This window comes from Andrena cerasifolii, chromosome 8 (assembly GCF_050908995.1).
Source record: "Andrena cerasifolii isolate SP2316 chromosome 8, iyAndCera1_principal, whole genome shotgun sequence".
Lineage (NCBI taxonomy): Eukaryota > Metazoa > Arthropoda > Insecta > Hymenoptera > Andrenidae > Andrena > Andrena cerasifolii.
Genome location: NC_135125.1, coordinates 3,029,543 through 3,043,305, shown reverse-complemented (window position 1 = coordinate 3,043,305; position 13,763 = coordinate 3,029,543). Strand labels below are relative to the sequence as shown.

The window sequence follows — 13,763 nt, the reverse complement described above, 5'->3', positions numbered from 1 at the left end:
TATCCTTACATCATGGTCTCCTCTACCATTAAGAAACCACGGTGCGTTAATTGCATTTACTTCCTGCGTCTATGACCCTAAAAATGAATCTTATGAACTTTATATTACTGCATTAAAGTATCACTGTCTTGCAAAATGAACATACATTAAGGTCACCTGTTAAAGACTTAAACTTCAAGTTCAAAGTATTTTTTTTCGGAACCAAAATTTGTTCTATTTTTATAAGAACCACATCCTCGTCTGTTATAAATGTACTACGATTTACCTGAACACTTTATCACGTGTCTTATGTAATTAATGCTAAGACTCTGTTACATAATGCCATACAACTGATATGAGCCAAAACTACCCGTTTTATGGCTGAATTGATTTACAATTCTCCAAATTGTATCAATCAAATCCTCTAAAGTTGAACACACAGTAAATCGTTAAGTGGTATAGCAATTATATTTTGATACGTTATAGCCATAAGCGAATAAATTGTGAAAACATAACTTTTTTTCTTTAAATCGATACGAATATACTGGTGCAGCATTGGAAAATATTAGTTACGCAATTTTTTGTTAATAATCTGTAGAATAGTGTAGAACAACCTTTCCACTAATTTTATATTCCTTCTATAATTTATCCCAAATCATTTATCAAATTAAAAAATGCTTTAAATCAAAATTTCTCAATTTTAAATGTAGAAACATAGTAGAATAGGACAATTTCACTACATTTGTTAACTATATGTATAAATTTTACAAGTCGAATTTAATAAAATAAACACGTCTTAATTTTAATAAAGATATCAATATTTCCTCGGACCTAATTATTACGTTTGCTGCTAGATTGCATTACTGAAACTGAAATAAGTTTGATGCAGTAATAAGGATGTGGACGAAATTCTTCTGTTGGCTATTGAGGTTCAGATCGACTTGGGAAAAATTACGGGATGTGTAAAACATGTGCCATTTCGGAGCAAACCTCTTATAGTGTCCATAAAAATACGGGATTTTCATAAAAAAATTAAGAAGTCGCCGGATTTTTGTAGCGCACAAACAGTGATGGTCTGGCTTTCGACTGCCTAGTCCCCTTAAGCGGCATCACGCCCATCACTGATCTGTATTGACATGTGTATCGGTAAGGTAATGCTGTGATGACATGAAACCTAAACAAGTGGTCAAGTGGTACAATCACTTGAATTGTAAGTTTGATGAGTACCTGTGTCACGTGGGAAAGAATCTCCCAGCCCAAGCTGAAGATTATATCGTCGGCGATACTGCAACACCGCGTATGAGCAGTTTGTAAATACCGCGTATCTGCAAAAGTAGCAAAATTCAGATTTCGTGCCCACGGATGCCAAGCGCTGTTCGCTTTTTTTTTAAAAGTCACGCCATGTGAAATAGCCAATAGGAAGCCGCCTTTTTACCAACGGAACCAGCAGGTTCAAGGATGCCGTGAATCTGTCTCTTTTAGCAAGTTGGCGACAAAACCGCGCATTTACAGAGAAATCAGGTGAAGTGACGGCACGTTTGGTGCGTGAAAGTGACTTTACACAGCAATTAAGCAGTTTTATGATGAATTGACGTTACTATTTATTACAAGGCGAGCTAAAACAGACCCAAAAAAGTTCAGCCAAAGAAATCCCTTAAAATGGCTGAAATATTAATTTTTTTCTTCCTCCTGTAAAATCGGTAAAATGCAGAACCGCGGTATTTACAAACTGCTCATACGCGGTGTTGCAGTCTCACCGACGATATGTATGCTGAGTGTTTAGCTACATGTGGGAGAAAATTTAAGGGGTGATTCTACATGAAAAGAAAAGTTGAAAATATGGAATAAAATTTCTTGATAACGCGCTTGGTTTCCGAGAGATTGACTTTGAACTTTACCCAAATACGCGTACACCGGATTACAGTTTTGGCGCCTGTTGCGCTTTCCGTAAGCGTAGGCGGTTCCGCTTATCGGATGTTCGGGCAATCGATTTTCTTACAATATGCAAAAGAACAAATATATTCGCAGAACCGTCTAGTGACAAAACAATTTTTTGTCTAGGTCCCATTTCTTTACCTATTTTTTTATAAGAATATGTCTTTGCATGAACATCCACAGTCTAGTGATGTTGAAATTGCACGAAAAGTTGCCGATAAAAGCTATGTTGCTATAACTGCTACATTATTGTACCAACACTGTGTGCGAATCAATACTCTCCTTATCATTAGTCGATGTGTAACTATGAGTATTTACGTTTCATTATCGTGGCCCAGTAATGTCAAATAACATTTGCATTCTTCACAATTCGTTTGAACGTTGAAGTCTTTCTTCTAAATTGGACTACAAATGGTTTAAGCGTACCTCCTTGTCAGCTAACGAGCTTACACAAACACTTTGATTGTGTAGAGACGCGCTGGAAGGTTTGTGGAAGTAATTGGAAAGTGATCGAACATGTTTGATTTCTGCCGTCAAGCTCGACACTTGCGCGATCATGTCAACAGTGCATGCCATTGTTTGATTATGCAGTTAATAAAGTCAATTTTAACTTCTAAATATAGAAAGACTTGTAGCTTGCTAATACAATCCGTTCTATTCATGAATCCTATTCCTTTTTCAATTGCGATTTCTTCATTTGCTAATATTAAAATCATTGGAACATAGGTATGTGACTTTCGTCATGATGAAGCAGGCACTGTTATATGGGCGTATACATACACAGGGTGGAAGAAACTCTGAGGTTTGGTTCTAGACACCAAAATAAGACAAAAATCAAGAATAACAATATTGCGGTTGAGGCTTCATTTCCTAGTTGAACCTGCGTGTTTTGTTAGATTTTTTTTTGTAAAACGAATACAAAATACACGGTATTTTAACAGTAACTTATCATTCTAAAGCTCTGATCAAAATTTGCAACATAACATTTCTTTCATTTTTCAGTGCATTCGGGGAAGTACTTTTGATGTAGGTATAATAACAAAAAGAATGTACAGGAGAAGACGAATGTAATAAAACCGTCGTACGAAAGAAACGAATATTAACAAAATTAATTTAGCAGAGAAAATAGAAGTATCTCTATACAGAATACTTGTAGAAGTGATTACTACATTCTATGTGAGAGGTTTCACTACTATACTTGATTTTTTACCATTTTCCATAATTAAAGTTTTCTACTAGTGTTATTTTTGTTCCTTTCCATATTCAAATTTTGTTACGTGTTCCTTTCAACTACCGCCAAATTAGGTGTGCGTCGTTCCCGGTGCGCAGGCTTCCAGGTCACTCATACAGAGAGAGAGAGAGAGAGAGAGAGAGAGAGATTTTTGCTCGTTCGGAGCTCAGCGCGCATTCGGTGCGCATTCGGCGCGCGCTCGGGGTTGAGTGAAATTTACGGCGTCCATTTTATGGTATTGTTCGGACCCAAATGCACGCTTTGATGGACTGCCAGCAAGCAGATAACGGCCTGAATACGTGCCGAATGCGCGCTGAATGCGCGCCGAACGCGCGCTGAACACCGAGCGACCAAAAATTCGGCGCGCACTGATTTTTTGCTCGTTCGGATCTCAGCGCGTTCGGGGTTGAGTGAAATTTACGGCGTCCATTTCATGGTATTGTTCGGACCCGAATGCACGCTTTGATGGACTGCCAGCAAACGGATCTGCCCGAACGCGCGCCGAACACCGAACGAGCAAAAAATCGGTGCGCGACGAATGCACATTCGGGGCGAATGCACAGGTGAATACGTGGGTTTAGACCAGGGGTGTCGAACTAGCGGCTCGCGAGCCGCAGTGGCTCCTTCTCCTCTTCGCCTGCTCCGTAGAGCCGTAGGAGAACGGCCCCCTCCACACCTACTTCACTCTGATGAATTTCTCCTCCGGGTGCCGCATTCTCTCCCTGCCGGGGCTCGTGCAACGCCTGGAGAAAAATAAGTGGGGGAACCGGCTGACCGGGGGCCTGACTCGTGCGGCTTTCGGAGTGGGGAAGTTCGACACTCCTGCTTTAGACGCTCGAAGTTTAACAGTCTACGTCAGGGGTGCACATTAAGTTTGCCCTAGGGCAGTCGATGCGCCCTTGAGCTCGATCGTAGTATGGTCCTTCCCCACTCCTGGTTATAAGGTCTCGTAGTGGAGAACTGTATGACTGCAGAGGCCCTATGCCCATTTTGTTTTCTCCAAGAAAAATATGGTAAGTATGGCTAACCGTATTCGAGATATACCGAGAATCTGAATCAGCTACTTTCCATCATTTTTTGTTTATAAATGTAATTTATGAATCACTTTAAAATTCATGATATATGTAGAAAGAGACTTAAATATTAATTTTAAATTTTATTTTTTAATCAATATTGTTCACAAACCTTATAAAATCTCAATATTAATTCAAATTATCGACGACTAGGTACTTATCGGTGACTGGACAAACTACCTTATTGTCTCGAGCTTCCCATTGTTGCTCCAACGCAGTCACTGGAAAAGTTCTGTTTATGTTTTCATGACACCCCCAACAGCTGAATGATGGCTTGGCCGCAACTGACATACACAGATCCGTCACTGTATGCCAGGGGTGTCGAACTAGCGGCTCGCGAGCCGCAGTGGCTCCTTCCCCTCTTCGCCTGCTCCGTAGAGCCGTAGGAGAACGGCCCCCCACCACACCTGCTTCATTCTGACGAATTACTCCTCCGGGTGCCGCACTCTCTCCCTGCCGGGTCTCGTGCAACGCCTGGAGAAAAATAGGTGGGGGAACCAGCTGACCGGGGGCCTGACTCGTGCGGCTCTCGGAGTGAGAAAGTTCGACACCCCTGCTGTATGCGTTAGCCATCTCAAACGGTGGGTCCAAATTGACTCAGGTATGCAATACGGAGGGTTAATCGAAATTTGAAAAATATGTTTAAATTTTTATATGCAATAATAATAATTTTGTTCAAAGTTATAATGGTAGCAGTAAGAGGGGGTTAAAAAAATTTGATCCTGACGAACATGATTCTGGCTGTCGTAGTCATAGGAAACAAAACATGTACAATTTTTGTTAATCTATATGAGTGTGGTTATCGTATGAAGTAGAATGAAGTAATTATTTGCAAAAATCCAATTTTGCAACACAGAGAACTAACAAATGCTTTTCCCAAAAATTAATGTTTTCATTGGAAATGCAACCATTTTTGTGCTTTTCAACATTTTTCATTCATTTTAGTTCATACGATAACCACACTCATATACACTAAGAAAAAATTTGCGTTATTTGTTTCAGATGATTACGACAGCCAAAATCATGTTCGCCAGCAACAATCTTTTTTCTCAAACCCCTCTTACTACTACCATTATAACTCTGAACCAAATTAATATTATTGCATACAAAAATTTGAACACATTTTTCAAATTTCAATTAATAAAAGTACAAAGTTTGGAATTATAATACTCAATACTTTTCTTCCAAAAATTCCCCAAAATGTGCCTTATTTTCGAAGCGTCAAACTCTGGAGACCCCTGTGTAGGGAATACAATCCCGGTCATTATTTACTATCCCGGGATTGCGGGATTTTTTTAAATATCTATCTCAGGATTCCGGGACTAATCCCAGGATTGGGTAATAGAAAATTTCAGGAATTAAAATGAATTATTATGTGTTAAAATTTTAAATCTTTATTTAAAGTAAATAAACTTACTTTCTATCATTAGTCTGAAACATAAGCTAAAGTCATTTTTAACAATAAAAACAGTAGAGCAAATAAGAATAATAAAGTCTCGATAAGTACATAATATCAGTAAACCATTATGAAGATTTTTGGAAATACGAAGGAAGAAATAGTAAAGCACCTAAAGTACATATGTATCTATGTATTTACATTGTTTCTACTTTACGTGTTCAGACAAGTTGCGATTTGTAACTCGCGCGATTTCAAAACAGCGGAAAGTGAGAATATCATTGTAAAAGTAAATATAGTTTAGTTAGCTATACGCGACTTAATGTTATTATTTATTTACTATTCTAAATCATTATTATTATTATTCTCCTTATTATTATGAACTGACTGTGTTTAGTTATTCTGTTTATTTCTATTTTTTTCAACTGTTCATAAAGTAATTCTCATTTTTAAAAAATCACGAAATTCTCGGGATTAGTTACATCAAACCCCGGGATTTTTGGAATTCAAAACACAACAGGGATCGGGGGATCCCTGGATACAGTTCTAAACGCTCCGCTCCCACTACTCCAGCCGCTCCCCACTCCGTTGGCGGACTCGCTTGTCCTTGGACGAGCTCGGAAGTAACTCTATCGCGCCCGGAATTGGGAGTCCTGTGCATGCCTGGTCTAAGTGTACAAACGTCGGTGAGTGATTCAGAGTATACTATTATACGGAAGTGCTATGGGAATTGTCCTCCGATAAATTGTGCTTTCCCTTCAGGGTGTCATTACATTCCTAAATTTTCGCATTTGAGTAATAGTAACGGTTTGATCGTATTCATTCTTTTAAAATTGTTCTTTTCCATGCCGATGTATAAAACCCAGTACATACGATACATAATAGATCCAACCATCAAGTTAGTTGTGGGAATTTCCCCTCGATCAATTATCCTCTACCGTCTATCAGATTATAAACATCGTCTGCGCCTGAGTGTGTTGTATGCTTGGACATTTGAATCTCATAACCGTGTTGCGATTCAGTTTAGCCGGAGAACTGTAACGATCGAAACGAAAGCGAGTAGTGTTGAATTCTAAACTTCCTAATCGGAATGCTTGTATTGTTTATATTTTCGCAAAACCCATGTAAAAAACAGTTTTTGTGCCACCCTTTTTGATTTTCCTTTTGTTTATTGTTGTAATAGAGTGAATGCATCAGTAAATTAATACGTACCAGGGAATGAACATTATATATAAAAAAAACGAGTCAACTAAGTTATTACAATAAGCAAATGATTAAATATTGAGTTTTTGCAAGTGCTTCTTTCATATTTCATATTTAAAGAATTTTCACGCCACGTGCAGTCAATTGTGCTGTGAACATACCCTTGAAACTGTTTATTAGTGCACTGCACGTGTTGAGAGTGGTTTGTCGTGCGTTTGCTATAAGGTAAATCTTAATTGTCCCCTCATATTTATGACGATATAATTGAAATTTGTGCATCAAATAACATAAAAGTTGTTTTTATAAAATTTATTATATTTGATTTGAAGTTTCAAGTTGGTTTCACAGAAGAATGGAAAAGAAGTTATATTTAATACCTGTCCAAACACTGAAACATTGGAAGTCCATTTGAATCAGTAAATGAATGATTTGTTCATTCATTGGATCACATAGTACTTATGTTTAAATGTAGCAGTAAATGGTTTCTCTTTTGGGAGCTAATTTTTTTTGTATATTAGAATTTTTTCCTTTCAATTTATAGTTGAAAAATATTTAACTTTCTTAGATTAGATTAAAAAGTTAGTTTAAAAATATGTGTATACCTATATTCATGAATGTAGTTTACTATGTTACTACTTTGGGCATGAATTTCAGAAGTAATAGAATGTCCACACAAGGAGAACAGTCATTTAAAACTGGTAAGAAAAGAATCTCAAAACATAATTCTGGCCAGTCTTGCAACTTTACACAACAGCAAGCAGGTTTAAGGAGGTTCGATACCTCACTTGCGGGGCAGGCGGCGAGAGGGGTAAGCCTATGCTTATACATGGGAGCTCTGCAGTGATACCAATCTTAGATTAAAAAAAATTACGTAGACAAAAATGTTATTTACATGTCTATTCCTAATAAAATTATTACTACATATTTTGTTTTGGAATTCAATTAAACAAAAAGTATGTTTAATGCAGTTAGAAATATAATATTTTCATTAAAAGTAGCGCAAAATATGCGAGCGAAATGCGGCAACGTCGCTTTGCGTCCATCTTTTTTTCTCTTTCCACTTTACACTTGTGGCGTCCCTTTGCGCGTTCGTACTGGTTCGCAACAAATTACTAAATACACGTTTACAGCATGGTAGTGTTTTTACAAATTTTTACTGTATCCTTTGTACAAGTATACAGTGTATAGATGACTACCTGGCGTACAGCGTTGCCACGTTTCAAACAGTTCCTTCAGGCAGTTCCAAAAATACGAGCACATTGCTGTCTATTTATTCAATTATCTAATAAACCGTACGGTAAATGTCCAATTTTTTTTATAGAATATTATAGGAATACTTAAGCTTTTCATTGCAACATTTTTTAGGACTTTCTCACTATTTTTAAGGACTCTGTGTAACATTTTAAAGAAGTTTTATCGCTTCTCCCATAACAGCCTGTGTATAAGAGCACAAGTTCGATTTCAATTTTTTCATAAACCGTGCTGTCAATCAACTTGAAATTTTAACACAATGCGGACTACACTTTGGACATTAGATCAAAACACTTTTCAAAGATTTGTCATTATTTTTGCTCCGGTATCGAACCTCCTTAAACTGCGCGCTCTAACATACTTCACAAAATATCAGGTAGAGTAACACGCCTTCTGCCCCCTTCCACAAACATTTCCAAAACGTTTGCTTTACACAGTTACATGTGTATAGTGTCTCTTTTATTGTGCTGGGTGACGCTGAGCAGTAACACGAATCGTATACCCTGGGCAAGCTAACCTTGTTATTTTTAGATCATTCAGCTAAGTTTCTCCTATTTTGGTTTTTTCGTTAATATTCATAGTTAAACTATAGATATGAAACCAATTATTTTCTAGGGCGTTCTTAGATAATGTCTTCATAAGTTCCTGTATTTGATTTTAACAAGCCTGGTATAGTTTGTATGTTATAACAGTTCTATTCTGAAAAGCATGGCTGGGGACAAAAGTAGCATGTTACTTGGGCGAGCAAAGTAGCATAGAGGATAGGAATTCTTCAGATGATAATGTTTGTCTACGTCTGGTTTGATTGGACCCTTTCAGTGAAAGCTGTTCGAGAGAGAATCATCCCAAGTGTCTAGATTTTAGGGGTTAGACCCACGAAGACTGCAGCATGGGTGATCCTCACTACATATGCCATAATTTTAATTCGGATTAGGTGAAAATTAATACCTATCATTTAACTAAATACACAATATCAAAGAAATGTTCGAAGTTGGTTATGCTTTCCACCTTTCTTTATTTAAAATTTATTTGTTTTTATCGTTACTTAAAATATATTTATTTAAATGTTTCTTCTATCGTTTTTTATAGAAAAAATCCTATTTTGTGTTGGACGAAGTGTTTTTACTTAATTCTCCTCAAAATAATTAGTATTACTTTAGCCCCCACCGTATGTTACTTTCGTCCTACCCCTGCAGTACAAAAGTAGCAATGACAGTCTCTGCGGAAAACTGCCGTAACTTTGTAACTACTTATCACTAAAGGCTGAATCTGGGGTCAAGTGATAGACCAAGAAACATAGTATCTTAAGGCACAATTTTCATTTTTATATCTATAAAATATAATTGTAGGCTAGGCCAAATGTAAAAAGTGTTACTCTTGTCCCCGCTCTCCTCTATAGAATAGGAAACACTATTAAATATTCAATTAAAATATTAAGAAAAGGTTAATCCAATCGAAGCGAAGATTGCAGAAATAATACCGTTATTTTATTTTCTATTAAATTCATCGATACAAAGTTCATTTCTAACGTTTAAAATATATTAGTTTATACCTACTTTCGTATAACACGTGTCTCAACTGAACCAGTGGAATCCACCTGATCCCCATCACTTTAAACAAGAACATTAGTTATTTTGAACAAACTAATATTAAAATAAAATAAAACCGTAAAATAAAAAAAAAACAAGGTATAAAAGATTTGCATATACACAGGAACAATTGTATAAAACCATAGAACTCATAGAAGATATACAAAGTGGGAAATTCAAAAAATTCTGAAATTTCGTGGATATATAGGGATTTTCTCGTATTCCATTGTCCACTCGTATTTCCTTGTATTCCATAAAAATTCTGATCGATAGTTGGTTAGCATTAGATTGGTTTAGTAGCGCCCTCTAACTTTTGAGAGATTTAAAACAAAAAAATGTGTTTCAGAAACAATCTAAAGTAAAACTTTGTATATCCATTTAACGGAAAAAAAATGATTAATAAATGTTCTTGGATGTTTGTAGAATAGGTTTTGTGTGAACAAAATATTCATAACGTTACATCTAAAGAAAGTTTGAAAGCCGCTCTGCTACAAGAGTGGAGTAAAATACAGTCTGTTATATTGTTATAACATCTAACTTAGTAAATTTCATACCAAAAAGGCTCGAAGCGATTATAAAATTGAAAGGCAATCCCAGAAATTATTAAAACATTAAATATTTAGTTAATTTTCATAGTTTATTAATTCTTTATTTAACTGTACGTATATCTGTTCTTGTTGATAGTTTTGTAAATATTAAAGGGAATAAAATTTAGTTTACATAAAATCTATTCTACAAACATCTAAGAATATTTATTAATCATTTTTTCCGTTAAAATTTATTACTGACATGGATATACAAACTTTTACTTTAAATTGGTCGTTGAACGAATACCTTCTACACTGACTCTATATACTTCATTGGCGTCAAGTAGTCCTGAGCAATGTATCATTCAAGTTTCATTTAAGGGAAGGTTCTGGTCTAGAGCCTAAAAAAATAGGTGATATTTAGGAATTAATTAAAGGAAAACTACTATATATAATTTAATACGACTTATTGCATTGTATTAAGGATGTCTTAGATTATAGAAATATATTTTTTGTTTTATAATTATTCATTACAGACAGCCTTGGGGAGTCGTTAAAGTCAAGGCGTCAAAATATTGATCCAAATCGGTGGGGGGACCTCTATCTCCAAAAGTTATTATCCGATTCGACTAAAACCTTGTTTATTTTGAAGATTATTCTTTTGGCTAGGGGGGGGGGGGACTAAAAAAATTACAAAATGACATTTTTAAGAAAATAACGGCACTTGAAGTTTGAGATCACTTTCCCCCTATATTTTTCGTGCTTTCAACGCCTTTGAATATTACAAATTTTCAATTTTTTATATTTTTTTTAGTTCTCCTCCAGCCAAAAGAATAATCTTCAAAATAAAAAAAGTTTCAGTCGAATCGGATAATAACTTTTGAAGATACAGGTCCCGCCGTTTTGAGAACACTGTTTCGAGAAAAACGCATTTGAAGTTTTACGTGAGCGCCGGAGTGGTCGGTTGTTGCCCATGCATTTGCCGCTACTCAAATGCCTATAACTTGGGGAATTTTACGAATTTCAACAAATCCTTTTAAACACGTTTTCCTAAAAGGTTGAACATTCGAAAAATGAAATAAAAAAAAATCGACATTTAGATCAGAACCTCCCCTTAAAGGGATTGATGGAAGGATGGTTATATATCCGAACCCCTTTTAATGATTCGTTTATTTCGATGTTGAGCGTACAAAAATCGGGTTGTGCTCTCGGCGCATTAACGGCTTTGTATTTTTTCGAGGTGAACTTCGCTCTTTATCTTTCCACGTACCCATGATGGGGGGCTGACATTAGCTGTTCCGTTTGGTCGCGGGCTACAACCGAACGCCGATTCGAAGTTGTTTTCGTCGGGCGACGTCAACTACCGGGAACGTATACCCGCAAATCGGTCGTGTACCCTTTTTTCTTTCCTTTTTTTCACTTGCCGATTCGCGGCGGTTTAGGCATCGCCTCGGACCGAGGTGCTCAGTGCTAACACATAGTCGCTACACATTACCTCACAGAGTTCTTTCTAATGTGCACAGTTACCGCAACACCGTTTTGACCCCGTTCCTGCTGCAATCTGTTTTATCATCCGTCGCAAGTAAGGAGCCACTTCGCCTGATTCTAGAAGACCACTCAGGCCTGGCCACATCTTTACGTATGTAAGTAGAAGCTGAATTATCATCTTTGTGCGGTGGTGAAACTTCAACATTCGTTTCGCTGTTGCATTGCCCTCGCTCAATACCAATAGAAATCAATCGTAGTGTCATTTTTGATCTGTTCTGAATTACGAATTCAAAGCTACGTTACAGAGTAGACATAGTATGATACGTAGCATGATTTTCTTTAATACAGCTAAAAGCCAGTAATGTTAAATCTGTTGACAGTACTGCACATTGAGACTGCCGTTTTAGCGAGTAACATACATCGATGAAGTCATAATCATCTTCATACTTCGCAATCAATTGCAAGCTTTGAAAATTGATTCGATCCGTCGTAATTCTTCGCTCATCATACTCAAATCCTCTTCTTTCGAAGAACATCACAAAGGAAATAAAACAGTAAAGGAGGTGATTCGCGTGTAACTTATCAACATCCCGTTTTCAGCTAACCAGAGCGATGAATCGGCTTCGAACCGTGGCAGTATTAATATCCTTACTGTCACCCACAGTCGCAAATAGCATTCCCATCGGACCTAATGGAGACCAAGACTATCCGGATGCCTGCGACAATTACGACGTCACTTTAAAATTGCGATATTTCGTACTGTATGCAGATGATTTCATCTCCTTTCCCATGCTAAAGTGCTTAACCATCAAGGACAGCGAGATTGCAGAAGCACATGTGCTAGCATTCAGTCAGTTGCCAAATCTGTGGTACCTCAATCTCCAAGGAAACTATATTTCTGTACAAAGTTTCTTTACTCTCGGTACTCTGTCAAGTGTGAGAATGTTGATTCTCAGCAATCAGGGTGGAACGCGAAGAATATGCGCGCTAGGAATCGACCGCGTATACCCGCAACTTCGATATTTGGATTTAAAGAACACCGGCATCTGCGAGATACTACATAACGGGGATTATATATTTCCAGAACTCACACACCTCGATGTCTCAATGAATATGCTTGGAGGGACTAAAAGCGTCGATGCTTTGCGCTCGTGGTCTAACAAATTAACGCATTTGTACCTCAACGATACTGGAATCTCGGAATTTTCGTTTGAAGGGTATTCCGGTTTAGTGTCGTTAGTGTTAGACAACAATAATATCAAAGGCATAGGCGGTGACCATTTGAATCTGGTTAATTTTACTAATTTGAAAAACCTTTCGGTAGCGCACAATAAACTCGAGTTTATACGCGAAGGAGCATTCAGAGACACCGTTACCCTTCAACACTTGGACATTTCCCTGAACCTATTCCAGACTATCAATTCCGAAACGCTTAAGGACTTGCATTCTCTACAGGTTCTTATATTGGATAAGAATTATTTCAAGGACGTGCCTATAACGGCCCCCCTGAATATAACGACCCTATCGATGAACACCAATCGCATAGCCATAAAGAATCTAACGATTAACTATCTGTACAACTTGCGACAATTGAAAACGCTGTCTTTGACTGACAATCAGATCATGAACATTCACACGGATGCGTTTCAAAACCAAGAAATGTTAGAAGAGCTGTATCTTAATGGCAATGCTCTAAGTTACTTGCCAAACGGTTGGTGTCGGCCCTTGAAGAATCTTCGCTATCTGGACTTGTCAGGGAACAAATTTACTATATTTGAATCGACGATTCATTGCAGTGTTCCGTCTTTACGACAAATTCATGTTAATGACAATCCTCTTTCGTTCATTAACGCGAGTACATTCGCAACGTTACCCAAACATGTAACTGTCTTATTGTAAAATGAATCGAATCGTACCAATGTAATGTGTAGACCAGCTAGACCTCCGACATCTATTATTTCCTTATAAAGAAATGTTTTCTGGTCTTGCTTGTAATTGCAAAAATAAACGAATGCTTATGATTTATCAGAAGACTTCATTGTAGGTATGTCGTTCGTAGATTTCCTTTCCTTCACTTTTCAATTTTTCTCC

General features: G+C 37.1%; 2 protein-coding genes and 1 long non-coding RNA gene across 5 annotated transcripts in view; 2 read left to right on the top strand and 1 right to left on the bottom strand.

The window, feature by feature from the left end:
• The window catches only part of LOC143372222 (uncharacterized), a 310,267-nt gene that overhangs the window by 178,166 nt on the left and 118,338 nt on the right, over positions 1-13,763 (bottom strand). The gene's annotated exons all lie outside the window — the stretch shown is intronic.
• Positions 1-13,763, top strand: part of LOC143372284 (uncharacterized) — a 139,507-nt gene that overhangs the window by 124,502 nt on the left and 1,242 nt on the right. The window lies entirely within an intron of this gene.
• LOC143372233 (podocan-like) lies at positions 7,026-13,697 on the top strand. 2 transcript variants are annotated; one of them, XM_076818281.1, is made up of 3 exons: positions 7,026-7,042; positions 11,708-11,823; positions 12,273-13,697. In XM_076818281.1, exon 3 carries the CDS (start codon positions 12,285-12,287, stop codon positions 13,569-13,571), a length of 1,287 nt encoding a protein of 428 aa, XP_076674396.1. In that variant the 5' UTR covers positions 7,026-7,042; positions 11,708-11,823; positions 12,273-12,284; the 3' UTR covers positions 13,572-13,697. The 2 variants fall into 2 exon arrangements, with proteins under 2 accessions (XP_076674396.1, XP_076674395.1); XM_076818280.1 differs by lacking the exon at positions 7,026-7,042 and having other exon boundaries at positions 11,708-11,827.